The 27,817-nt window shown below is 44.5% G+C and overlaps 1 protein-coding gene across 3 annotated transcripts in view; it reads left to right on the top strand.

Annotated features, from left to right (window-relative positions):
- The window catches only part of Runx1 (RUNX family transcription factor 1), a 230,826-nt gene extending 204,277 nt beyond the window's left edge, over nucleotides 1-26,549 (top strand). For all 3 annotated transcript variants that reach the window (XM_047563274.1, XM_047563272.1, XM_047563271.1), the window contains 2 exons: nucleotides 15,577-15,738; nucleotides 22,005-26,549. In XM_047563274.1, the coding sequence (XP_047419230.1) occupies nucleotides 15,577-15,738; nucleotides 22,005-22,480 (638 nt within the window). In that variant the 3' untranslated portion in view covers nucleotides 22,481-26,549. The remainder of the gene's footprint in view (nucleotides 1-15,576; nucleotides 15,739-22,004) is intronic.
- The last annotated feature ends 1,268 nt before the right edge of the window (nucleotides 26,550-27,817 follow it).

Below are 27,817 nucleotides of genomic sequence, written 5' to 3'. Positions count from 1 at the left end.
TAGCTCACATCTCCAGGAAAGGGGCCAGCAGAAGTCATTGGGGAAGGAGTTTCCCTGGTCTCAGGGCAGCAGGTTACAACTCTCTCTGTAGGTTTTAAACCCAATTTCAGAATTTTCTTCCCCAAATGATTACCTTTCTCCCAGAGCACCAACTCGCAGGTAGGGCCCCTGGCTTCTTGTCCTTTTTCTGCTTCCCTGATCCCAGCTGAGAGCCTGGGACAGGGAGCCTGGCCAGTCCCACCACCCCACCCTGAGCCCTCTCCCTTGCTTTGTGACAAGGAGGAAGATGGCGAGTCTCTATGCCTCTTGACGTTCTGGTCCAGTGACTTTCCACAGCCTCTGTTAACTAAGCAGTAATACCCTTCCCTCCGATGTTCCCTGCCCCAGGCCAAATGCTCTGCTCTCACCCGCTTTCCTTGTGTCTTCCTTCCTCCTCAGACAGCTCAGCCTCACCGGAGGCTGTCTGACAAATACCTGGACCTAGTTCACACATTTAATTAGAGATCTAGACCCCAATAAATAAGTAAGACTCTTATTTATTCATGACTTCCTTGGTATCCCAGCCCCACCTCACCACTACCTCCAAAGCACCAGCCTGCTTCCTGCTTCCTGTTGTCCAGGCATCCTTGTGTTGCTCCTCCTCTGAAAGTGCTGCTCCATTCCCAGCACTTGGCAACCCATCCTGCCAAACTCACTCATTTCTGGCTGTCCTTCCCACCTTCCTACCCCTAACGGAAGCCCCTTTCCCAGCCTGACCCACTGCCTGGCCTGGGGCTTCGGGGGCCCACCCTCACAACCTGATCGCTTCACTCACGCTTCACGCCAGTCCAGGGAGCAGTGGACCTTCCCCACCTCCCCCCCTGCTGTGTCCTCCATCGTTCACATGACCCCATCTGATGGGTGGGCCGAGAATCACTGCAGCCCCTCTTTGTCTGTTCTCTGTCTGAGAAAAATAATAATAGTAACATGTGGACCCGCAGAGGAAAGACCTCCTGTCACTCTCCTGTCAAGTCTTCCCTTCCTGGTTTCTTTGTGTCTCCTCTTCCCTCCATTCCTCAGAAGTCTCTTTTGTTCAAATCATAGGGAAAGTTCTTTGGATGTGCTTTGAAAACTGGTTTGCTAATTTTTTTTTTTTTTGAGAAGACAGGAAGTTCTTGTTTTTTGGAAAGGTTGTTCATTTCCAAAGCAGCTCAGAGACAATCAGCTAAAGGATAATTTCTGGCTGCATTTCTTTTTGGGGTGGTACACAATACAAAACTAAAATAAAAGAAACCAATGAGAGAGAGAGAGTCAGTGAATACAAAGAGAGATGTTATAATAGGCTTTTGTTGGTACTTGTATTTTCTTGTTGAAAAACAGAGCAAAGACCCTGAGGTGCTGAGGTGCGGACAGAAGTCTGATGTTATCAGCCCCTAGAAATCCTGCCTGGAGTCCAGTGGCAGGCGGGATCCAGAGCTCCAAACGACCAGGGCAACTGGTCCTGCTCAGTACAAACGGTGCTTTTAGTCTTTCGTAAACAGCCTGTGCCCCAGGGCTCAAATCCTTCAAAAGTTTGCCTAGGTAATTGCGTTTCATTGCTGTCTGGCATGTGCTCATCAGTCTAATCTGGAGGTTCAGACAGCCAGGCCAAGGCTTGCGAGACTGGAGGGGAGCGAGCCTATGAATTTAATCCACTTGAAAGACAGACTAATACAAGTGCAGCTAACTCATTATTTTAAGTGATGTGAGCAGAAAAGGGTATGGCACTTTCCATAAAAGGGTTTAAAATCAGTACTTGCAGCCACTTGGCAGTTTAAGGCCATTAGAAGAAAAGGCGCAAGCAGGGTGACAACGTGATCCTGTGGCCGTGCCCTTGTCTCTGGAAGCCTGCCTCCTCCCCACCCCACCCCTAAAACACAGAGTGGGTAAATGGTCACTTCCCTCCCTAATTTTGACTCTGGGTTATTCATGAACTCACAGCAGCAGACACCAACTTTTATTTGAGATCTGGGGTTGTCTGGACTTGGTTTCAGGGTGCAGAGGAGAAATAAATGGAATTCTGAGTCAGCCCTACAAAGCTCAGAATCCCACCAACCATTGAGCAAGATAAAGTAGTCCCCAGCACCCTGTGCCAGCAATGTGCTTTGCGATCACGTGTATCTTCTTGTTTGTTTGAGATTTAACTCAGTCTTTCTTTTATTTTTAATTTTTAAATTTTTTTTTTTTTTTTTTTTTTTTTTTTTGCCAGCATATGGGACTGGATGGGAGAAGGGGATGGTTTCTAAGCATCTTATCTACAAAGAGCGGAAAGATCTGTCCCTACCTTGTTACTAACCTGCTGTGGGGGGGGGGGGGTAGAGGGAGAACCTTCACTTTGCACTTCAGCTTTCTTTGAAATGAGGTTGGCATGGAAAGTCTCTGAGGCTGATTTCTGCTCTATCATTCCATGAGATGCTGGAATAAAACCTCAGAAATGTTGACAGTGATTTGCATCATTATCTGGTTACATGTGACTCATGCCCGGGAAGCTCGAGAGAGGCAAGTGCTGGCCTGTCCCTTCTCAGGTGGCAAAGCTGACGGTCAGCTCAGGAGTGATCTTGTTGGTCATTTACACCTGCGACTCACCCAGGGCTTGACATGCCAGCTCCAAGTCTGTGTGCCAGTAATGAGACTGTGAGAAAGCAGTTGTCCCAAATCCTGGTGTGGGGACAGAGTTGTCCCTGGGTGCTTGGAGACTGCAGCCATCCCAGAATTCCCACAGGGGTTCCAGAAGTTTCCCACCTTATACAGCTTACCTCCCCACACCCCTCAGGACCGTGTGTACTCCTCCCAGGGCATGATGTTGCGCTGTATCTCCCTGTCTGAGGAACATCTCTGGAGGTCACATCTTCTGGCTTCTTGTCATGGTGGACATGGGACACACTATGGCAGGATCAGGACTGGATGACTCGCTGTAGTCAGGTCCATCCTGTGCACTACAGGATGCGAAACAGCCTCCCTCCACCCATTGAATGCCAGTCTAGCATCCCCAGACTCTGAGACAAGCAAAAATGTCTCCAGATACTGCTCAGAGCCCCTGGAGGAGAAATCACCCACGTGACAGATGCTCATTTAGATCCATCTAGGAAACTCACAAGGATTTCATCAATACACACAGGATCTCCATGCCTAAGACAAACATGAGTTGCTTGGGTGTCAGTGAATGTTTTGACTCCTCTAGGTTCGAGCTTCTCTGTTCTCCACAGGTCATTCCTTTGGTTGACCAACAGTCTTGTAATTGTTGGCTGTCTCAATCTCCATGCTTAATTTCTTTTTAAATTCTTCCATTTTAGTCCAAGTCACTAAAAACCTATTGCTTCTATGAGAAAGACTTCCTTGACCTTGTAAATCAAAGCAGCTCTCTAGAGGGAGGTTTCCCACTGCTGGGCTCAGTATCATCTTTCTCAGGGTGACCTCATCTATTAAGGTATGAAGGTTGTATTTGAAATGCCATTTACTTTCTCTAAGTCAATAAATGAAGCTGTGGATCTTTAGATCATCAGAGGTCTGCTTATTACCGGGAGTTTTTCTCTGTGTGTGTGTGTGTGTGTGTCATTTTTTAAATTGAGATCTGTGTTGGGAGTTTAAAAGAATTCCGGCAGATTTCCGTTTGCCTTTCTGAATCAGAGTGTGGGGTGATATTCCTCTGTGAGTGTAGGTTGCCCCCAGATGAATCTGACTTTATTAGTTTATGTCCTTTGTTCGGAGCACCGGGGATGAGCTTATGAAGCGCACACAGCTCTTATCTTCAAAGCTCTCCTTTCTACTGCACACTCCACCTCGGCAACCTGCGTTGTTAATCTATTGCAGTCCCAATTAGTTCACATCAAGGTCAGCTCTTTGGGGTGTGCAAAGTGGCTGCAACTTGAGCAAACAAATGCCCCTTGCGTGGAGCTCATAAGAGGTGGGGGAGAGGACTGCAGCCCTTGAACTTGAAGAGGGAGTTGCCTGGTACGGCAGAAGGATTTGACAGTGATTCCCTGGGGCTTGAGACCTAAGAGGTCCAATTATTCTCAAGAATTCAAAACCTGCACAGAAACAAGCAAGCAGATGAGGGAACAGTTTGGCCCCTTTGTCCTCGCTGTGCTCTTGATGGCAACTATCTGAGTGATTCAGCAATTCTCAGAAAAATAAAGAGAAGTGCAAAGGAGCTGTTTCTTAGGGGATCTTTGCATATGGAGAAGCCTGGCATTTAAGAAGTGTAATCAACACTACTCCTTCAAAGATATGTCTGTGGAGAATAAGCTGGAACTAGTGGGCCCAGAGGGCATCGTGTTTAGGAAGGCAGGCGGATGCTGAGCTCAGGGCTGCACATCCCGCTGTCTCTCTGAGGTCACCAACAGAGCAGACAGCAGGTACACGAATGGTGTGATCTCCAGTTGAGGACCAGGCCCCTTCTTATGTGAAGAGGATGTGCTTCCTGGGCCTGTCATTGTTTCTAGTACCGAGGAGGGGGAGATAGAAAGGACAACTGGAATGACAGTGTGTCTTTCCTCCAAACAGCCAAGGTCTTTCCCCCAGGTTTCCTAGAAGATGGGCGGTGTTAGAGGCAAAGGCGGCCAGCAGTCACAGGCAGGCACGAGTGGGCCATTTCTCAGACTTCTCTAGAAGGGAGCGGGACTTGTGTGCAGTGGCCTGGTGGAGCTAGAGGATGTGCGGAAGACGGTGCTCAACACCCCCACCCGGAAATGCCCCACGCTTCTGGCCTCCTGGCTCTTACAGCAAGGAGTTAATTCTAGCAGCCTGGGTTCGATGTGTGGAAAAGTAAAACAAGAAGGTGACGAGCGACAAGAACGGTAGTCATGCAGTAGTGCCGCACGTGCAGAACAGAACATCCTGGAGGCAGATGCTGAGCTGGTTTCACCCACAGCATTTGTCAAAGGGGGTAGGCACTTCAGCTTTGGGGGGTTACTCTATTTTCCTTTGTCAGACTATCCTTCTGAGTTAGGAGTGTGGCATGGAAGCTCCTGAAGAACAGTTGCCATTGGATGAGTCACACCTCAGACCCCGCTCTCAGATTCTGTGTCCTGGTACAGATGTGGGACCCTGCCATGTGTCTGGATTCTACAAAGTGGCCACTGGTGCTCGCGAGAGGAAGGGCACCCATTAAGTCCTAGCGGTGTCGGCGCTGCTCTGCTGGCACAGCAGACGCAGCAACTGGGAAGCCCTGCTTTGCCCCTTGGAACGCTGGCTTGCTGAGGAAGTCTCATTCCTGGCGACCCCAGGGGACTGAGCCTCTCTCCTCGCTGTCACATGGAGAACCATCTGGCGTGGATGGGGAGTCTGCTGGGCAGTTGGCTGAGCGTGCTCGTGAGACGCTGTTACCCGTGGGAGAGAGGACTGTGTCCTGCCGCCCAGGGGCCAGGACTGCATTGAAAACGAAGAGGCTCGGGTCACGTTTCATCTTCCCGATAACCTAATGGGCGACGCGATCACCCAGTCACCCTTCTTCACAGGGGGGGAAACCAAGTATACAAAGAATCAGTCACCTGCCTCAGCACACAGTGAGAGGCCAAGTTGGGGTCTCCATTCTGATCCCTGAGACGGCAAAACAGTTTGCTGTATCCGTGCTCAAGTCCTATGGCTCCTGGGGGGAACGCTCAGAGATGAGGTGTTGGGTCCACATACGCCCCGCTCTCTACATGGTACTGTCCAGCGTTCTTTCCCTTTGGCATGAAATGGGTCTTTCTCCTGATTTTATTAGAATGCCATGCTTCAGCATTTGCTGCTTAAAACCAGAATCTCTGGTATGAAATCCAATAAGGATGCATTAGGGCCTGGGTCACAGGAGCAGAAGATGACAGACTTTACGAAGGCTTTATGGCCTTCAAGTGACTCTAGGATTTTTCAAGCACCCCTAACATTTGACAAGACCACAAAAGTGCCAAAGTTAAAGTGCAGCTAGGGGAGGCCCACAGAGGTCACCATGGCGGAGCTGATGGGCAGGGCGTCCCTGCTGCCTCCCCCACCAGAGGTGCCCTTGGCTCAGGGGCAGCACTCAGCACAGAGACCTGGGCCTGCAGAGATGGAGGGATGGCCCCCAGGGGAAGGGGCTGCCGAATGGCACGACAGATACCTGCGGGGACTCAGATCTCACTGAGAGCATCGTGTTCTTCAACACTGACAACTCATGGGCGGAGGCGCCTGTCACATTACAGCCTCTGCAGTTCCAGAGACAGTGGCCCTCTTTTCACGTCTGCTGCCACCCTGGAGCATTACAAACTCCTTGACAAAATCTTGGTTGCATTACTTACTACGACCTGTGACCTGCCCAAGGGACACACCTCTTCATCTGTTTAGTTGGAGACCCCAGGCACCTCTGGGAGGCCGGGAGTCCCCTCATCAGCACACGACAAAGACTGGCCTCCCACACCATCCTGGACTGCAGGTGGGCTCTGACATCTCCCGTCCTAGACCACCCAAGCACAGCCTGCACATCCTCTGTGGCACATGCCGCCCTCGCGTGCAGAATGGTCCCCGAGAACAGTGCTTCTTTAGTCCCGGGCAGCCTGGGAGATGCCATGCCTCTCCGGCTTATAGCATCCACTTGGGGTTCAGTAACTGGTTTTCTGTGAACAGGGATCCCCAATTTGTTCCAAGGGCTGGAGGCTGCCTGGGACCTCCCGGCCCTTCAGACTTATCCATTTCAAAGGAATAAAGAGGACAAAAGTTCCTAAGACGGACCTATGGATGGAGCCAAAGGCCATTTTACCCTCCATATTTTAGGATTTGTGTTGAGTGGAAGAATGGAAGGAAGGATAGGGTCCTCACGGAAAAATTCAAATCCACCACATATTATCCTGGAATTTATCCTGTAGGGTTCCTTCAGGTCTACAGAGTATACACGGAGGGCAGAGGAGCAGAAAGTCCTTGTGGGTGAGGTGTCTGCAAGGGATGCGTGGTTAACAGAGTACAGGGAAATGACTTGTCTGCAGGTGAGGACACAGCAGAGACCAGAAGCTGCCTTCCACGTACTCAGAGCCATGGTCCCACCACTGAGTGCACCAAAGGTCATTCTCCCTCCGCCTCAGGGAAACAATGCCAAGAGAGAATGAGACGAGTTATAAAAACACCCGTCTCTTCTGGAAGCCAGTGACTTATCCCTGAACCCTTCCTCAGAAAGGACTCTGCCTAAATACAGAGCCCTTTTCCAGACACGTCTCAGACTGATCTGGCTGAGGGAGCGGCCTCGTGGTGAGGGTTGAACTGTTTCCCCTGGGAACTGTCTGGCAACTCTAATGAGGAATAGCACTTTGCATTTATAGAGAGCCTTTCATCTGTGGATCTCAAAGCTGCACCACAAACATTAATTAACTCTCACACCTGTGAGGCAGGTGAGTCTGGTTACCCCCATTTTTAAAGATGAGGAAACAGAGGTTTGAGAGGAAAAGGACTCTGGGATGAGCTACCAGAGCTGGGAGTGGCGCTGATGTTAGGAACAAACGTTCCAGATTCACAGGGCCCTGACCACAAAGCCACGATGCCTCTCCAGGCTGTGTGAGGAATGTCGGTCCCGGAAGCTGTGAGTGGTGGTGACTGCCTCACGGTTCCCTTCCTCCCTCTCACAGGCAGTATGCCACCTCCCAGGCCCGCTGCTTGGCAGTGAGGAGGGATCCCTCCAAACCCTGAAGGCCTTGAAACATTGCATACCCAGGCAGGTCTCTGTCCCGGCTTGGTCTGGATGCTTCCCTTCAAAGTAATTGCTGGAACAATGAATGCATCTGAGCTACACATGACTAACCAAGATGTCTGCAGCCAGCCAGAGACAAATGGTTGGCAAACCCCAGAGCTCTTTCACAACCTCCCCTTTTTTTCCAGGATCCAGAACTGATGGGAACTGACTCATGTTATCATGGGTCTCCACTGATACAGTGACAAGGTGCTAATCCAGTGTCTGCTACCTGGGGGAACTCAGAGATGACACTACTGTTAATTCTTGTGCCTTGTTCCCTGCACAGAAGTCAGAGGAAACATTGCTTCTCAAATACTATAAAAATTTTAGGAAAAATTCCCTTTCATGGCATAGAATTACTCAGCCCCAGGGGCCATGAAAGCTATCCACAACTCTGCTGGTAGCTGCAAAGCCTTTGGGGCACCCCTTTTGCTTGCAGAGAAGCCCAGCTCTTTCTTCCCTAGGGTCCCAGATGAGGAGATGCAAGCCTCCACTGGGGCTCGCCCTGACACATCACCCTGGAAACTGACTCACATCTCTGAGTCCTGAGTCACATCCTGTTGTGTGTTCTGAGGCATCCAAGAGGGCATTACACCAGCTACCCATGACTGAGGTGCACTTGGAGGGCACCCTGGGAACTTCCCTGCTTCTTCCAAACTGCAAGAGGGGAAAAAATCCTCTAGGGAAGAAAACCAGGATGGCCCCAAAGGCTTCTATGTTCACTAAGCAGTTTCAGATTTTTAAAAAAGAGATGATCAAGCCCCATGGCACACACCTACTCTTTATTTGTAAATGGCTCTGAGAGGTGCCTGAAAGAGCTGGTCTTTTAGAGATATTTCCAAAGAGCCAAGGAAAGGGCTTTTTAATTTCATCATCTGAGCAACAGAGCCCCATCAACCTTCCAACCCAGGCAGAGGGAAGGGGTCACAGCTCAGCTGGCACTACTGGAAACCCAAGCTCAGAGGGTAGATGTTGAAAAGGCCCTGAAAGTGGGTGGTCAGACCAATAGATGTCTCTTATCTGTCCTCTTCTGTGGTCAGAAGAGAACATGAGGACGAAGCAGGACATTTTAAACTGTTTAGAGAATAAGCATTTGGTTTCGCTGATTTTTCTCAATTACTTTTCTTCTTACTTTAGGTTTATATTGATCTCTATTACTTTCGTTTCTTAAAGTGGAAGCTTTGATTGCTTATTTTGGACCTTTATTTTTTAATATGTGCATTCAGTGCTACAAATTTCCCTCCAAGCATTGCTTTTGCTGCATTCCACAAGCTGTGATGTTTATTTTTATTTTCATTTAGTTCAAAACACTTTTTGATTTCTCTTAATACTTCCTATTTGGCCTTGTGTAATTTAGAAGTGTGCTGCTTAATCTCCAAAATTGGGGGGGGAGTTCCAGCTGTATTTTTGGTTTTTGTTTTTTGGGTTTTTTTAGTTTAAATTCATGTGGCCTTAGAAAATACTTTGTAGGACTGCAATACTTTTAAGTTTAAGGTGTGTTTTGTGGTCTCTATCTTGGTTAACTTTACATGTGAGCTTAGAAATATATTGTTTTGCTCTTTTATTGGAGTAGTCCATAAATGATCAAGTTGGTCATTCATCAAGATCAGGTTGACGGGTAGTACTCCCCAGGTCAACAGTGTCCCAATTTTCTGCCTGCTTGATGTATGGAAGACTCAAAAAGGGACACTGACTCCTCTGACTGTAACAGTGTCTGTCAGTTTTCCTTGTAGTCCTGTCAGTTTTTGCCTCAGGTTTCTTGGCACATGTCTTAAGGACTATTTCTTCCTTGAGAGTTCAACCCATTAGGATCACGAAATTCTCTTTATCACTGAAAATATCCCTTCTTCTTCTTCTTCTTCGCTAGTTTTGTGGACAACTAACTTAGCTACGCTGGCTTTCTTTTGTTGATTGTTAGCATGGTGTGTCTTTCTCCCTCCCTCTACTTTTAACCTACACACGTCCATATTTAAAGTGAGTCCCTTAGAGGCAGCGAGTAGTTGGTCTTACTTTTAACCCAGTCTGACAATCTGTCTTTAAATTGGTGCGTTCAGATCATTCATACTTAAACTAATTACTGGCACAGTTGGATTAATATCTACCATATTTATAACTTTTAAATTTGTTGTACCTGGTTCTTCTTTCCCTCTCTTTTTCTATCTTCTCTGGTTTTAATAATGCATATATGATTCTATTTTAGCTCCTCTGTTATCGTCAAATATACTTTTTTTTTTAAAAAAAGTCTTCCATGGTTGTTGTAGAGTTTGAAAAGTAGGTGACTCATCTCAGCCCACCATCGAGTAACGCTGTACCACATCTCTCGTCTGTCACTACTCCATGCTTTTATCCCCATGCTGCACCTGCCAGTGCCGGGCAGCCACTGTCACTTTAAGGGTTATCTTTCAACTCAGTTAACAATAAGAAAAATAAGATTTTATTTTACCTTAGTTTATTCTTTTTGATGCTCTTCTTTTCTTTATGCAGATATGAGGGTTTGGTCTTGTGTTTGGCACTTCTTTTAACATTTCTTGTGGGTCCTATCTCGCAGCAATGAATTACTTCAGTTTTGTATGTCAGCGAATGTCTTTTTTTCTTCTTCACATTTGAAAGATGATTTTGCTGGACATAGCACCTAGGTTGGTGGCTTTTACCTTTCCACACGTTGTTTTACTCTGCTCTGCATGGTTTCTGAAGAGCAATCTAATACGATTCTTATCCTTGTTTCTCCATAGGGAAGTGTTATTCCCCCTGCCCTGCCACCAGCTTCTTTAAAGATTTCTCTTCTATGACTTTTTGTCTTGCTGTAGGTTTGGTGTTCGTCTTGTTTGGTGTTTTCTGAGCTCCTGGATCTGTAGTTTGGTATCTTTCATTGATTTTGGAAATTTCTCAGCCATTAATACTTCAAATATTTCTTCTATATTCTCTCTCTGTTCTCTTTCTGGTATTCCAGTTATACATATGTTATGTCTTTTGACATTATCCTACAGTTCTTGCATGTTCTGGATTTTCCCTTCCATTTTTCTCCTTACGTTTTAGTTTGGGAAGTTTCTATTACACATCTTCAAGTTTACTGATTCTCTCCTCAGTCATGCCCTGTCTGTTGATGAGTCTATAAAAGGCATACTTCATTTATGTTAGTGTTTTCCATTTCCAACATTTCTTCTTGAGTCATTCTTAGAATTTCCATCTCCTATCTGTTCTTGTATGTTGTCTTCTTTTTCCATTAGAGCCTTAACATTAATTATAGCTGATTTTTCCTGATAACTCTAAAATTTGTGTCATATCTGAGTCTGGTCCTCACAACTTTTCAAGCTGTGTTTTCTCTTGAAATTTCTTGGTGTAAGTTGGACCCGAATTATCAGGCAGCAGGAACTTCAGCAAACAGGTCTTTAGAGTGAGTTAAGTTTGATTAGGCAGGAGTTGGGATGTGTTTAATGTTCACTGCTGCTATAGCTGCCAGACGATTCAAATTTCTCTAGTCTCCCTTATCGTCTTTGGGTCTCCCTACAACATCCTCCTTAAATAGCCTCTGCCTTGAAGCTCCTTAAGCTATAGCCCACGATTATATTGATTCATGAATGGAAAACAAAATACAAAACAAAACAAATAAACAAAAATGTCCTTCCCAAATAAGACTTCAGCTCCCAGGAGTTTCTTACTCTCATACTAGCCCATTTGCAGCTTCCCTTCTGACAACTTTGTTACCATTGTTCCCATCAGTTTACGTGTCCTTGGTAAGCAGCCCTCGCTGTGATCCTCTGTATTAACCTCTCTCAAGGTTTGGGATGGTAGCCTGTCCTACAACGCCACTTCTCTAGTAGATCCTAGGGAAATCATAGATATTCAGTCTGTTCAACTTTTTTCTTGTTGTAAAGACAAGAATGACAACCCTAGACTCTGTATATTTGGAGCTCAAACTAGAGAAGCAGGGCATTTTGACATTAATTGATAGGGTCATTATTGACTTGAGACATTTTAATGCTGTATTTAAAAAAATAAATAAAAGCAGATTTATTACAAAATGTAACCTGCATCAAAACATCACTTATTCTGGAAAAAGCTCAATGTGGAAAGGCTTCATTTTTCAAATCTAACCCAGTACCTTTAAAAAAATGGAAACATGAGTTTAAGATACTGAATTCTTGCCTTCTCCTTTCTCATCCAAAATTCCTAGTTTCCTCATTCCTTTACCATTTCATCTCCTGAGCTCAGCTCCTTAGCATGAAACAAAGCACTGTCACCTGAGCCTTGTCCTGCAGCAAGTATGTGTTGCCTTATCAATAAACATCAGATGTCTCTTGGTATAGACTTCTTTTTCTTTTCAGTAATACAATCATAAAAATTATTCAGACTTATTGAGCATTAACTATGGTCAGAAATTGTGATACTTGATTTATGTATGGCTTATCTTTCTTATTCCTTACTATTAACATTTAAAGTCAGAAAACTAAGGAGCAGGAAAAAAATATGACTTGCTTAAAGTCATACAGTTAGTTTATGTTGAAGGCAGAATTCAAACTGAAATCTTAAAGTTAAGTTCTGTGTTTTCCCTAGTCTTTTCCATTCACAGGCAGAACATAAGTACACAACAGATACCTCTGGAGTTCTCACCTCTACCTTGGGAACAGCTGTTGTAAGTCTAAATTAGACAGTTAATTTTCTAGTTAGCCTTGATACAGCCCTTAGATTCCCCCGATGGCTGTAAATCTCAGAGGCAGGGACTATAATCCATTCATTAGTGAGTCTCCAACACAGTGCCCCAAGTAAAGCAGAAATGTTTGTGGAAATATGAATGAATGAGCAAGTAAAAAACTTTCCAAATGGATGGATGGATGGACGTATGGATGAAGCAACTCTCAGTATGATGACTAATGCAACAGAAACACCAGAGAATCCTCAGATCTTCACCGACATAAGTTGCAGTGGGGCAAGAACCATATTGGTTTTACCACTGTCATCAGCTAAATTAGCACATGCCTGCCATAGAGTATAAACTTGTATGACTTTTGGTGGGTTGATTTATTGGAGGAAACCCTTCAAGAACAAATAGCCCTATGCTTTGGAGAATGACAGTGCTTCTCTTCCCCAACCTATGGTCCCCAACCTATGGTCTAGATAACTTCCATCTTATCCCTCCCTATTTTCTCTTCCCAGAACATATAACAGTTATGATCACAAATCATAAGCACCATTCATTACCATATTCCCCACCTGATTCTTCCTGGCTCTGCTTAACATACGAGCCCAAGTTGCATACAAGTTAAGCCAAGCAATACTGGATAGGACTTATTTGATTGAGAATCCTGCTGTCACCATCAGAAGGAATTTAGAGATCACATCCTTTCAGAGACGAGAATAAGAAAGCATAAATGAGTAATTCAGGGTCACTTCATTGCCCACCACACACACAGGTCCAAAGCCCACTTCTGCAGTCCAGTGCTCCGAGCAGCCCACCACCCTGCCATTTCTATGCTTGCCTTCATGTGTTCACGTGGGCCCCGTGAGAGCAAAGATGGTGACTGCACACTAAATGCAGAAAGCACCTATTGTCACGCCCGTTTTGGTCTTCTTTTTCATTAACAATACTTGTACAAGAAGAAAACACCCAAAAATTCAAGGAAAGGCTCACCATCACCACCTTCTGGCCCACCACTGGCAATGAACCCAAGCACACAGTTCACTGTGATCACAGGAATGAAACAGATGGGAGGGTGGGCTTCAGGTTTTGTGGTGGTGTCCCTGACTCTGAAACCTGGAAAGCTAAGTTATGGTGTAAAGTAAGATCATATTGAATCTGTAACTAACCCCGTGTTTAAAAAAAAATCATAGAACTTGGACTTTAATCATAAAGATCATTTTACCAAAGCATATTTTTAAAAGGCTGTGAAATATTATGCAACGTTTGCATGGTTTAATTATGAGTTTAGAAAAGCCTAGCACAACTTTTTCACTACAGTAAAACATGACAGAGCATGAATCATGGCATAATACTTTATGCTTAGTGTGGTTTTAGACATGGGTTTAGGGGTACTAGGCTGTCTACACAACAAGGCGTGAATTACTATACCGCAATTCACACCCCAGAGGGCTTTATGACAATTATAAAACCTCTTTTGTTTGCTTTTTAAGTGATTAGAATATTTGAATACTATATATTCGCTTAGTAAATGTGTATCTAGAACATAGTGCGTCTTATAGAAAACATCTGAGTGTGTGATTTTTTTTTTTTAACTTGGAGCAAAATACATCAGGTAACACAGAGATACTGAAGAGTCTGCTGTATCTGTTTGCCTTCAGCTACAGAAACACTGCAACTGTAAGATTACATGGAAGCCTCAACTGCAGTTCAACATTTATTTTCCTTCCATCTCTTCAAGTTCTCTAAAATTGGGGCGGGGGGGATGAAGACTTTTCTTTACTATTAGATTTCAAAGATTCCAAGTTAAAAAATATTTGCCCAGGAACTACCAGGTTTCTGAAACTTAAAACTTCAGCTGTGTTTGAGGGGGGCAGGGGGAAGAACAGAAGTGGATCAGTACAAGGGAGGGAGGAAGGCTATCAGGGAAAGAGTGGGGAGGAAGACTCGGGTCTCCAAATGTCTGATTCTGTTGTCCACTGTGGCAACTTCAAAGAGATAAACAGAAAAAGAGATAAACTTCAAAAGAGATCAACTTTGCGGGAAATGAAGTCTCTGAGGAGCAGATCCGCGTATTTCATAATGAGCAGGAAAAACTCATTTTGTTATGGCATGGGATACACAAAACCTAAACCTGGTGTTTTCCTAAAGAAGCCTGCTCCTCCCGGATTGCGACTCCCACGGTCACGAGGTTTTGACTGTGGAGAGACCTTTGGGAGTCATGTAGTTTGCTGTTATCTTTATCCACAATAAAGGTGGGTCACAGAGAGAAAATTAATGTTTAACCCTAAAGAAATGTATAACTGTCCTGTAGGAGGGACAGTGTCCGATTTAAATTTCCTAGCACATTTTGCCTACCAGAGTCCCCACCCCCTCGCTTTTACATCTGCAAACAGTGATGCTCTGGAAAACTGAGTCTTCTGGGTGCTGCAGTCGAATCGACAAACTCCATTTCGTCTCAATCTTTTGAAGTCAGATTATTGTCCCTGCTCTGTCTCAAGTATCTTATTATAATGTCAATCTGTAAAATACTTACTAAAAAAAAAAATCTGCCATTCAACATTTGCAAACTTCAAGTCTTGAAAAGCAGTGGGCTGCCTGGGTTGAGAGAGTCAGGACCGCTGCTGGGTTTGTGGGCAGGTCATTAGAGCCATTGCCAGTTCCTCCGCCAGGTCTTGTCTGTCGTTCTTGGAAGACAATCCACCTGCACAGAAAACACTTATAAGCCCATGGAATGTTTTTATCAAAGGTCTAAAAAAATTCACCAAACTCTACATCCCTTTGCTTACTGAATACAGAGACAGGTGATCACCTGAGTTTATATATAAAATGTTTCTGAAAATGATAACTCATTATTGGTGAAGCTTGAAATAGTCCAAGTGATCCATACCTGAAGTCAGCAAGTACTGTAGGTGCAATAGTCCAATAGTTTAAACAGAACACTCAAAAGCATAATCTACTTCCTTGTCATTAGTAGTGTGATTAAATAAATAATAAGATTTCATTTAATCTTTGCAAGGAATAGGTACCTGGCAAAAATCTAATATATTTCAGTGTCTGTACTTCAGTATCTTTTAGGGGGAAAAGCACGTTAACAGGCAGATTCTTGGACTCAAGTAGGCATATTGAACACTGGTGAACAGGCTACGTGCATTATAGTATATTTAAACAAAGGTTACTCATTTCTTTTAGTTTTACTTTTAAATCCAACCCCACACAACCTATAACCTGCCTCCCTGACTCCCTACAGATACAAGGCAGATTCAGCCGTCCCCACCGTGGTCCTACGACCAGTCCTACCAGTACCTGGGATCGATTGCCTCTCCTTCTGTACACCCAGCAACGCCTATTTCGCCTGGACGTGCCAGTGGCATGACAAGTCTCTCTGCAGAACTTTCCAGTCGACTCTCAAGTAAGTCTCCTGAAAATATTTGCAGCACAGCTGCAGTGGAAGGTTTGGGAGACTATAGAGGAGGTGCCTAAAGCGGGTTGGCAGACCATATTAATTCACTAGAACCTGACTTAATGACAGAGTTGCCTATGTCTGCTCCAAAGCCCTTGCCATATGCAGTCTCCTTTTTTTGATACCAGGGATTGAACTAGATCCCCAGCCCTTTTTATTTATTTATTTTTATTTTGAGACAAGGTCTCACTAAGTTGCTTCAGGCCTTGCTAAGTTGCTGAGGCTGGCTTTGAACTTGCCATCCTCTTGCCTCAGCTCCTGAGCTGCTGGGAATACAGATGTGTGCCACCACACCTGGCAAGCATGCACCAATTTTTCTTGACACTCAAAGGCAGAGACTGTGAGACAGAAGTGGCCTGGAGAATTTGATTCCTTGGACACTGGGGGTTGCTCACGTTTCTCAGGAACGAATGGTGGCTGAAAGGTTCAACCGAAAGGCCAAAGCGGCCATCTTTTAGAGCTCATTATTCCAACTGAATTCTGGACTGATGAGACTGGTCCATTTGGTGGTACTGAGTTTTCACAGGTCCCACAATGGGGCACATGCAGGATAGGAAGTAAATATATCCCAAATGAGGTATTCCCAACTAAGAGCTGTTCAGACCAAGGTTAGAGGGGTAGAGTGGAAAGCTCAGGTGTCAGGGTTAGCATAATCGTTGTTAATATGAGCTCATTAAATATTAGTCATTTAACCTATGAGCCCTTTGGGCTTGGCACTCACCTTTGCTTGTGGGCAGGGAAATCAGAGTTACAGAGAAAAATTCCTTTGTTGAAAGCAAAAGAAGAAACTTACTATTTGGGGCTTTGAAATTGGAGCTGGACCAAACTATGGAAATACTTCAGAGAACTTAAGCATTATGAGGCCTGCAAACACACTTGCCTGTGTGTTGGAGCCAGGGGAGGGTGGCAGGTTTTGCTTTTTAGCTCTTGGGATCAGATTATAGCAGATTACAGGGTCAGGCAAAGGGGCAAAGGAGTCATGTCTGCCATTTTGAATGTTGTGAACTGCAGTTTCCCAAACATGTGTGATGACTTGAGATCTCACCAGATGCCTTAGCTGCTTCTTAGTGCTTGGTAGAAGTATCTTCTCAGAGCACCTCCATAAGAGCACCACTGACATTTGGGCCACATGATTCTCTGTTGTGGCAGGGGAGGGGTGCTACCTACTGCAGAATATTGGCAGCATCCGTGGTGTCTAGGTTCCAGAGACACCCCTCCCCTAGGTGTGACAATCAGAAACAGACAATGTCTCCAGACATTGCCAAATGTCCACAGGGCAGCAAAACTGCCCCCAGCCGAGAACCACTGCCTTCAGATATTCCTTGGTGCTATAATAAAACAGGAAAGTCAACCTAGGTACTGATTTCACATTCTTTTTGGCCACTGATGCCAATATTTTCATTGCACATGCTGGTCGAAGGAGTTGAGTGTCACAGGAATTATGTCGTCTGTTCAGCTTGTTTCTAAAAACCTATCCCTTAGGAACAGAGCTTGATTGCAAAGGCACCTGTCAGCTTTTACTGGTTCTCCTCAGCAGTACTGCTGTGCCCACTGGTTATGGTCTATATCTGAAACCATCAGTTTCCCTTACAAACGTCCCTGTTGCTGTTCTGTCCCTTAGAATTTATTACATGAATCTTCTGACCTGGTTACCACCCAACATTAGCACCTATAGTCCAAGAACCCTAGGGGTCGGCTCCTCCAGCTGCTCAGTGTTCAACTGTAAGGGTGGCTTTTTCTTTTAAAGGAATATATAACGTGTGTATTCCCAAATCTATAATCATACCTATGCTTCTAAATAACCTGGACTTCCATTACCCAAGGAGTAAGGCGGGATGTTTGTGGCATGGGAATGGGACATGGACAAAAACCACATGCTATTCCAGCACACTCGGGAACGATGCTCTGCTGTCCTGGGGGAGGACTGGTGAATTCCAGACGAGCTCTCACCAGGGGCAGAGAGCAGCACGGGAGACGCACTTCGGCTTGGCAGAACTCTCTCTGAGAAGTCAAGCCTGGAGCACGGGACTAAAAAGTGTTGTCGTAAGCCTGGGGGCGGGGGTGGGGTGCTGGGGTACATAAAAGAAAGTGGCTGCCCGGACGACAGCTTTAGAACTTGACACTGCTCTGTGGCTGCTTTACCTTTTAATCCCGCCTGTCAGCCTTGTGTGTCGCCCTCTCCCAGCCCCCAGCCCCACCTGGGCTTCCTTCTGCACTGGATACGTGGACACTGTCTGTCTCTCTCCCTGTCCTTTGCAGACAGACTCCACACCTTGTCTGAAAAGAGTTGTCATCTGGAGGTTTACTTTTCTTTTCTTCTTAAAAAAAAAAATTTAATGTTTAGCTGCCAACCTGGGCGACAGACAGCATGCATTAATCTGAGTCATGCAAAAGATCCTTTTAAAGCAGCCATTATCTGCTCAGGTTGTTTAATCCTTTGGGGGCAGTGGGAGGGGCCCCAGAGTGGGGCTGCTTTCATCCATGTCAAGGTACAGAGTGGAGACTTGATCTCTCATGGCAAATATTTGGCCCCATCGATGGGGAAACATTCCCAACTAAAATACCTGAATTTCCTAATCCCAGATTTCCTATTCTTGAAAAGCTCCCTATGAATATCAGGGGTCCCCACCTCTGCCCACACTGCTACTAAATAAGTGGGCACCGAGCCTGCCAAAGGGATAGATAAGCTGTAGCCCAATAGGTGACTCTTACATGACTGATGGGTCATAATCAGGGCTGTTTAGACCAGATGTAAAAACAAAAACAAATATTTGAACAAAATGTTTGAATTTGAGCATATCTAGAGGACTTAGGTTGTTTTATTATCAAAACGTGTAAAAAGATAATTTGACCAAATGGATGGTCTTTTGAGGAATGGCATTGCTACTGTATAGATAGAAGAAGAATCACAGGCAGTGTTTCAGGATCTTTCAAATATTCTGCCCACAAGTGAAAGAATTATTTTCCCCCAACAGCTGAGACTGTAACATCATTCCAGTACTTATGGCCATGACAAATCAGGGATGCACTCAGGATTCCAGTAACTTGGTACCATCACCACATTACCATGTAGTGGTTGGAACAGACTGGCAGAGCATGTCCAGACACTGCTGTGAAACAGGGTGACCTTTCATTCATTTTTCCAGTAGATTCACCTTTTTGTCTCAGGGCAGATGAAGCAAGAGGAATAATGGGCAGAGTCATTTATTTGTGTCCAGAGCATTGCATCAGATGACAACAAATTGATTGTATTTGCCTAATGCTTTTCCTCCTACCTCGGCTTCTCCCTAGACTACATAAATCTAACTGGAAAAATGGAGTCAAGCTTCCTGTTAACTCTCAAATGTGTCACAGCTCTCTGTATAAGCAAAAACAAGTGACACAGGGCTTGCTCACAGATGGCCCTAGCAAGCAGGCAGGGATGAACCCTGTGGAATGAGGTGTGGCCTGGCTTGAGAATGAGCTAGAGAGTGGCCAAGGAAGGGCAGCCCCAGAACCACTGTCAGTTTACAACGTTTTCCCTGCCCACATGTCTGACTCGCTTTGAAAAGATTAACAGGAGTGTTTGTTTGAAAGTCAGACTCCTGGTTTCCTCATTAGTGGAGGGATTTGCTGTAGACTTTGGCTGTTTCTATAAACTTTAATTACCTCTCTGATGAGGAGTATATCCCCTCATCACATTCACCCCAAATGTACACAGGAGTTCATTTTTTAAAAAAATGTGTTAGTGCGATAAAAGATTATTGGGGGTGGGGGGAGCAGGATGGGAGGAGAGAAAAAGGGAGAGAGAGAGAACACTAGCTCTCCCTGCTGGAATAATAGGCTTGAAATATGAGGAAGTTGATCAACAGCCGATGCCTTCCAAAAACAGATTAATCCGCTCTGGTAGCTTTCCTTTCAGAGCAAGCTTTTGGCTCCATCAAGTATCTCTATCAGCCGAACTCAAAAGGACACAGGCTGCATGCCATCTGAGCTTAGAGTTATATGTTGATTTGAGAACATAAAATTGTAAACATTTAATTCTTGCTTCTGCTCTGTTTTGTTGCTGTCTTTGGATTTGCTGATGTAATGACTACAGTCCTGGCCTGCTCATTTAATGAATAATTCTGAGAAAAAAAACTAAACCCAGGATGCCATCCTATATCTGCAGAGGTTCTCAGCCAGGGTTGACTGTACCCCTCATGCCGGCTCTTAGATAATTTTTGCAATATCTGGAGGTATTTTGGGTTGTCAGAATGGAAAGAGGGGCACTACTGACATCTAGCAAGTAAAGGCCAGAGATGCTGCCAAACATCTTACAATACACAAGACACTTCCCAGTCACCCCTACAAATAATCTGACTGAAGAAGTTAAAGTGCAACTTCTGATAAACTCTGATCTTCAGGACATAGGAAACCCTTCCTGCACTCATAACCGCTTGAAATTCCCAAGGGCAGCCTGTGGGTAAGAAAAATGCAGAGGGATACAATGAACAACAGATACCCAAAGCATTTGTTGATACAGGTAAATTCCCAATCCTATGAAATGAATTTTATAAAAAGGTTAACTGTTTCTGGTAAAATTTCCATGTGTGCAAAACTAGAATAGATAAATCAAGGTAATTTGGTTCAACAAGCTCCTGGAGCACATATTAGAGAATATCAAGTGAAATCAAGACTGTATTTTTTCTAAAAATGTGGAACCAGTCTGAAGACAGACATGGGGAGAGAGGAGTGCTAATGATACCTACATTCACTTTTAATCATCACTATGGCATGCATATATTGGGTAATAAGAAAGTACCAATTTCAACTGTTCAGAACAGGCTTTCAAAAATGGAAGCGTTTTCTGATTCAACCTAAATATTATGTATAACATAATAGTGTATATTAATACTGTTATATTCGATCACTAGTAATATATCAGTGTATCTATTCTGTCACATAGTATATGTCATTGTATACTGTTGATACATTAACATTCATATTATCAATATATTAGTTGGCATTAGTATTGATTAACATATACAGAGGGTAGACAATTTATTTTTTATTTTTATTTTTATTTTTAGTGAAGAACCAGAGAATAAATATTTAAGGCTGTAGGCCGTACAGTTTCCCTCATGATCACTCAATTTTGCTCAAAAGTGGTAACTCAAAAGCAGCCACAGGCAATATATAAAAGAGTGAGGCACTAACTTTATTAATGGACAATGAATTTTGGATTCCCTATCATTTTTACATCAGAAAATACTATTATTCTTTGGACTTTTTATTCCCCACCATTAAAAAAAAACAAAAGTAAAACTGATTTGTAATTCCCAGAACATTAAAAAAAAAAAAAAAAAAACTTTGGCCCCAGACACATTTGGCTGATAGGCTGCAGTTTGCCCATTTAAGATTAAATCACTATTTTGTCTATATTATACATATTACATTGTAGCACATCTGCATATCTCTATAGTACATGTATTTATTTTACCGCATCATTTCATATAGCATACGTCATATTACATGGCAGCCTATATTACTGTCTCACTATTCATTTTACATACCACCTTCCTGGGTGATTAGCATTCTGGGCAGAACCCCGCCTTCTTAGACAGCAGCATTCTGGGTAGCCCCCTCACTTCCTGGGCAGCAGCATTCTGGGGAGCCCCCTCACTGCCTGGGGCATGGCACCCTGGGTAGCCCCCTCACTGCCTGGGCATGGCACTCAGGGTAGCCTCCTCACTGCCTGGGGCACAGCACTCTGGGTAGCCCCCTCAATTCCTGGGCAGCAGCACTCTGGGTAGCCCCCTCACTGCCTGGGGCACAGCACTCTGGGTAGCCCCCTCAATTCCTGGGCAGCAGCACTCTGGGTAGCCCCCTCACTGCCTGGGGCACAGCATTCTGGGTAGCCCCCTCAATTCCTGGGCAGCAGCACTCTGGGTAGCCCCCTCACTGCCTGGGGCACGGCATCCTGGGTAGCCCCCTCACTGCCTGGGGCACGGCACTCTGGGTGGCCCCCTCACTGCCTGGGCAGCAGCATTCTGGATAGCCCCCTCACTTCCTGGGGCATGGCATCCTGGGTAGCCCCCTCACTTCCCGGGGCACAGCACTCAGGGTAGCCCCCTCACTTCCTGGGCAGTAGCATTCTGGGTAAGCGCCCTCACTTCCCGGGCAGCGGCCTTCTGGTGGAAGGGGCGTGGCCTCCCAACACCACACTCACGCGGCCTTTTCTCCTCCACCCGCAGCGGCCCCGGACTTGACGGCCTTCGGCGACCCGCGCCAGTTCCCCGCGCTTCCCTCCATCTCAGACCCTCGCATGCACTACCCCGGCGCCTTCACCTACTCCCCGACGCCCGTCACGTCGGGCATCGGCATCGGCATGTCGGCCATGGGCTCGGCCACGCGCTACCACACGTACCTGCCGCCGCCCTACCCCGGCTCGTCGCAGGCGCAGGGCGGCCCGTTCCAGGCCAGCTCGCCGTCCTACCACCTGTACTACGGCGCCTCGGCCGGCTCCTACCAGTTCTCCATGGTGGGCGGCGAGCGCTCGCCGCCGCGCATCCTGCCACCCTGCACCAACGCCTCCACGGGCTCGGCGCTGCTCAACCCCAGCCTCCCGAACCAGAGCGAGGTGGTGGAGGCCGAGGGCAGCCACAGCAACTCGCCCACCAACATGGCCCCGGCCGCGCGCCTGGAGGAGGCCGTGTGGCGGCCCTACTGAGCGCGGGCTGCGCAGCCAGCCCTGCGCCACGTGGGCGCGTCGCCCGGCCCGCAGGAAGTTCCCGGAGGGAAACTGTGAATGCTTCTGATTTAGCAATGCTGTGAATAAAAGAAAGATTTTATACCCGTGACTTAACTTTTTAACCAAGTTGTGTATTCCAAAGTGTGGAATTTTGGTTGCGGGGGGGCAGGGAGGACGCAATTCACCCTGTTTGGCCTCTTTGATTCTTATTTCTAATTTTCTTTTCCGCACCTTATAAATTGCAAAATGCAAATTTGCATTTGGGTGGTTTTTATTTTTACAGACATATATATGAATTTGAGCTTGCTTCTTTCTTGCTTTGACAATTGAAAGAAATGATTCCCTTTTCTGTAAGTTTTATTTAACTTTTCTTTTGGACTTTTGGGTAGAATTTTTGTTTTTGAGAGACAGCTACAGCTTTGGGTCATTTTTTAACTACTGTATTCCCACAAGGAATCCCTAGATATTTATGTATCTTGATGTTCAGACATTTGCTTATGTGTTGATACTTTTTTTAACTATTTAAGTGTACTTATATTAAGAAAAATATCAAGTACTACATTTTTTTATAGTAGCCAAAGTTAAATGTATCACATTGAAGAAGGCTGGAAAAAAAGAGTGGGTAATGTGATTGCTTGGTTATCTAGAAATATTGTTTACATTAAACTCCCTTTCATGTTAATCAAACAAGTTGGTAGCTAATGCAGCAATGTTTTAAATAGAACACTGAGGATCACCCAAACATCAGAAGTATGACATTTTCTGCTAGGCTCAACACAGGGTCTCATATCTGGCTCCCTCTTTTCAGAGGTTAAATCTGGTCCTGTAGGTGCTAATGATTACACCTATGAAGAGAATTTATTTCTGCCTGGGGTTATACTCACTCCATGGCCTTCTGAGAATTTCAGACATTTTTTTGTAACAGAACATATCCAAACTAACCTGTATGAAGGAGCAGTATTTACTTAGGAACCAAATGATTGAACTTAGCATTTTCTTACCTACTCAATTCTGGAGTAGCAAGAAAAGATTTCTTTTTGATATAGTACCCATTTATTGATGCAGAATAGGACTTGTGACTATCCCCAAAAAGTGGGAGCAGAAGAAATAAAACTGGGTGTTTTTAGGGCCACAGGTCTCCAACTGGATTTTCAGAGGGTGGGCCCAAAACCAGGCCCGAAGAAGCCAATTTCCCTCTGCCTTCTTCAGAGGAATCGTGGGAAAACCTCATGTCACCTCTGCAGGACCCCCATCTCCAGTTGTTCACTCACCAACAGCTTTGTGTTTCTTCCACCAGGCTGAGACCCTGCCCTACAGGGTGTGTGCACTTCTACCTGTGCACATGACAGGAAAGTTCATTCACACTGCTGCCCATGGCTACAATTCAAATGTATCCAATGTCACTGTAAATTTTATAGCACTATTTTTATTGGAGGACTTGGTCAGAATGCAGTTGTTGTACAACTCATAAATACGAACTGCTGATTTTGACGTGTGCTCAAAATGGTCTGGTTGTTATTTAATGTACCTCTTAATTAGTTGAAACAATTTCAGGTCAACTCTGAAGAGTGTTTGAAAGCAGGACTTCAGAACAGTGTTTGATTTTTATTTTATAAATTTAAGCATTCAAATTAGATCTTTGGCTGCAGGCAGCAAAACAGCTGGACTTATTTAAAACAACTTGAGTTATATATATATATTGATTATTTGTTTTACACAGATGCAGTAGCACTTTGGTAAGAGTTTAAGAGTAAAGCAGCTTGTGATGTCAGGTTGTTCTTATCTAGAAGAGCTATAGCAGGTCTTGGAGAAACTCAGAGTATATTCATTTTCATTTTAGATAAAACTCCCACCACAATTCAGTTTCAATAAATTATTCCATATCACACTTTTTTGCAGCTAAATTACCATCAAATATAAGAAAAATTAAAAATTAATTTCTGAAAAGGACCATTAGCCCATTTCCCCTGAACAGAACTTAAATGTTCTTTTCAGCCCATGTTTCTGTATATTACCTGAGAAAAAGATGAAGGAAAAAAATTATATTTTTCACTTTAATTCTGGTACCTGAAGATATTCCAACTCAAAACCAGCCTAATACCCTAAGAGGGGAATCGGATCATCTCATATTGAATCTTTACTCGCAAAGCCATGTGTGGAGAGGGCTTATTGCTTTGTTGTAGACTCATTTACTTGGCCATTCAGAGCTTCACAAACCCTTACCAGCATATTACAGTATTTAATCATTTTGGAAAAAAAATTAGTTGTTTTGAAGATAGGTCTCACACAAACACATTTTTGCCCCTGAGGAATTGCATTCACTGCCTTCAGGTAAATTAAGATATTGGTAAGACACTTAAGCCAACCATGTAATAACTGGATGTATCTGGGAGCATTTGTCCAGGAGAAGAAAGACTGAACACACCATTTCTACTGCTTATTCACGCCCTTATATATGATTGCAACATGGACACATATTTCAGTTCTTTCTGTTTTGCTCACTATCTGGAAAAGCATTTCTCTTCCCCTCCCCTCCAAGCTCCACCTTCTCCCTCCTGCATTCTCCCATTCTCTGGAAGGAAGTAGCCTGCCCCATACCAAATGTCCAGAACACAGGAGGTCCAGTTCTTCTCCCTATGCATAAAGAACAGGGTGAGTCAGCCTTTCTCCTGCTTATGGGTTTCTTCCAGAAGAGAGACATTGCCAACCATTTTGGATCTGCTTGCTGTCCAAATGCAGCAAGAGAAACCTTCCTCGGCAAATTACAATCAGGGAGTAAAGAGCCTTTCTGCTGCCTAAGGTTTCTGGGCAGATAAACAGAAATGCTCTGATTAGAAAGGAAATGAATGGTTTCACTCAAACGTCCTGCAATTTAGGATTGCAGATTCCTATTTCCTTGGGACATTCCGTCCTGGTGATTTTTGGTTTTGACGGTTTTTTTGTTTTGTTTTGTTTTTTGTTGTTTTTTTTTTTTTTTAGGGAGATGACATGTTTGGGGTCTTTTATACATGAAAAAAGATTGGTTTAACAATAATCTCAGACAGAAACGTTTTTTTTTACATCTGAACAAAATACCTTTTTGTTTACCTTGGAGTATACATTTGTTTGAGGTTTTTTGTTTGTTGGTTTGTTTGTTGGGAATTTCTTCCCTCCCTTAAGCCAGGTCAGTATTGATGAAGCTGATCATTTGGCTTGTTTTTTCTTTCCCCCTTCCAGAAGGGTTCAACAAAGTTAATTGTATTTATGTATGTAAATAGATTTTAAGCTTCATTATAAAATATTGTTAATGCCTGTAATAACTTTTTTCAATTTTTTTGTGTGTGTTTCTAAGGACTTTTTCTTACGTTTGCTAAATACTAGGGGAAAAATGCTTCTTTCTATTTTGTTTATTTTAGACTTAAAAACAAGCTACTTCTTATTCACTTTTGTAAACAGCAAATAGCATGGTTCCAATTTTTTTTTTTAAGTTTCACTTTTTGTTCTAGGGGAAATGAATGTGCAAAAACAAAAAGAACTGTTGGTTATTTGTGTTATTCTGGATGTATAAAAATTAATGGAAAAATAAACTTCCAAATTGAAATGACAATAGAACACATCTATTGGAGAAACAATGGAAAACGTAGTTCTACTTAAGCCCCCACCTAGTGTCTGTTTGTGCGACAATTGTTAGATCTGGTTACAAGCATCTGGAAATTGGTGCGTGGGCTTCTTTCTCCATGGTACTGACATTCTGAACATTTCCTGAAGGGAATTGCCAAGCTCAGGTCTTCAACCAGATAAGATGAGAGAATACCCCAGAACCCCTCTCCAAGGTGTTTCTAAGTAGCACAGGAGAGTAGGTACTCCATTGTGCACAGTCCACTGTACACAGTCAGGGTGGGCAGCTGCCCCTCTCCTGGGAGGGTCCATCATGCCCAGCCTGTGCAGGGCAGTGGACTGCTGCTGCCCAGGAGCCGTTGCAGCCTTACTTTCTTTGTACCACAATTTCTTCTGTAAATCCAATATTATAACTAGTGTGAATGGCAAATAAACAATTTGACAAGTACGTACACCCTATCAAATTGGTTTTGTCTTTCTCTGAGATGGATGCCTGCGATATGAAGTGAAGCCCATTACAACACACCATGGAAACATTTTCCACAAGTGATCTCAAGCCCAAGTCTGGGCCCTCACCCTTCCATCCTTCCAGCATGCCCTGGTTTCTGAGGCATGATAGCCCAGAGAAGGCCCAGACACCTGGGCTTGAGTCTTTGGGCATGAAGGAGCTTGAAAGCATGTTTTAATGCTTGTTTAGAATAAAAATAAGACAAAGAAAGAAAAGTAATTGTAAGAGATTTTCAAACACAAGGTAGAAAGGGTGAATGTTTAACCTGAGACCAGTCATACACATCTACCTTCATTTCTATAAATGCACAAATCAGGTTCAGGTAGTAGTTGGGAATTGTTTTTTTTAAAGAAATTCTTTCCGCACCACCATCCCTGCACACAGTGTCAGTAGCATGTTGCAGTCTCAAGACTTGGTGGGATCCAAGGCACCTTCCTCCCAAGAACCACTGCCAAGAGCTTCTTCAGCTCTGTCCCTGCCATCTCATGGGACTGCCAAGTGGTCTTAAATGGTCCACAAGGTGACCACAAAAAGTATCAGGAAGCAAAGCAAGAGGGGTCAACAAGAGAGGATCTGACCTAGAGGCAACAGCCAAGGAGCAGAGGTAGGAAACAGGTGATAGGATCAGGTTCTCTAGTCTTGGCTCTGCCCTGGGAAGAAGAAAACAGAGCTTGCCAGGGGCTGTTGGTTTCCACTCTCTGTAGCAGGCTTTTAAACTGAACTTTAGTGTCAGATTTTGTACCTTTTGAAGACTCAAAGGAGGAATCTATCCCTGAAGAAGAAAATAACAACATTTGCACTCTGATGTTGACCTTGATACCCTGGCCGAGGGAGTGGCTGTCAGTTTTCTTCTCTGCAAAGTTACCCTGTTACACCCTCCTTCCATTCTGTCCTTTCTGAGAGTCACTACGCGTATAGTCGACTCTTAAGAAACGGGAAGGTTAAGCTCCATCTCCCTTCGGGGGGCAGGAGAACAACAGTACAGTCCTAGAGGGGACAGGCTTCTCTTGCTGTTGAGAGCACCAGCGCCTGGTCCCATCTCTCCAGCCTACAAAATCCAAAAGGTCAAAAATGCTTGTGGTTCTAGAAGCAGTTCCATGTTGTTGTCACTACGGGCTCACTAGGTTGGCTCTTTGTGCACTGTGCAACACCAGGCTTTTCTTCACTCTCCAAAGTCATACAGATAAAAGTCCTCTCATAGTATACGAGTG

Source organism: Sciurus carolinensis, chromosome 9 (genome assembly GCF_902686445.1).
Source record: "Sciurus carolinensis chromosome 9, mSciCar1.2, whole genome shotgun sequence".
Classification (NCBI taxonomy): domain Eukaryota; kingdom Metazoa; phylum Chordata; class Mammalia; order Rodentia; family Sciuridae; genus Sciurus; species Sciurus carolinensis.
Note: the sequence above shows the minus strand (reverse complement) of the source record. Positions and strands in the feature narration are given on the sequence as shown.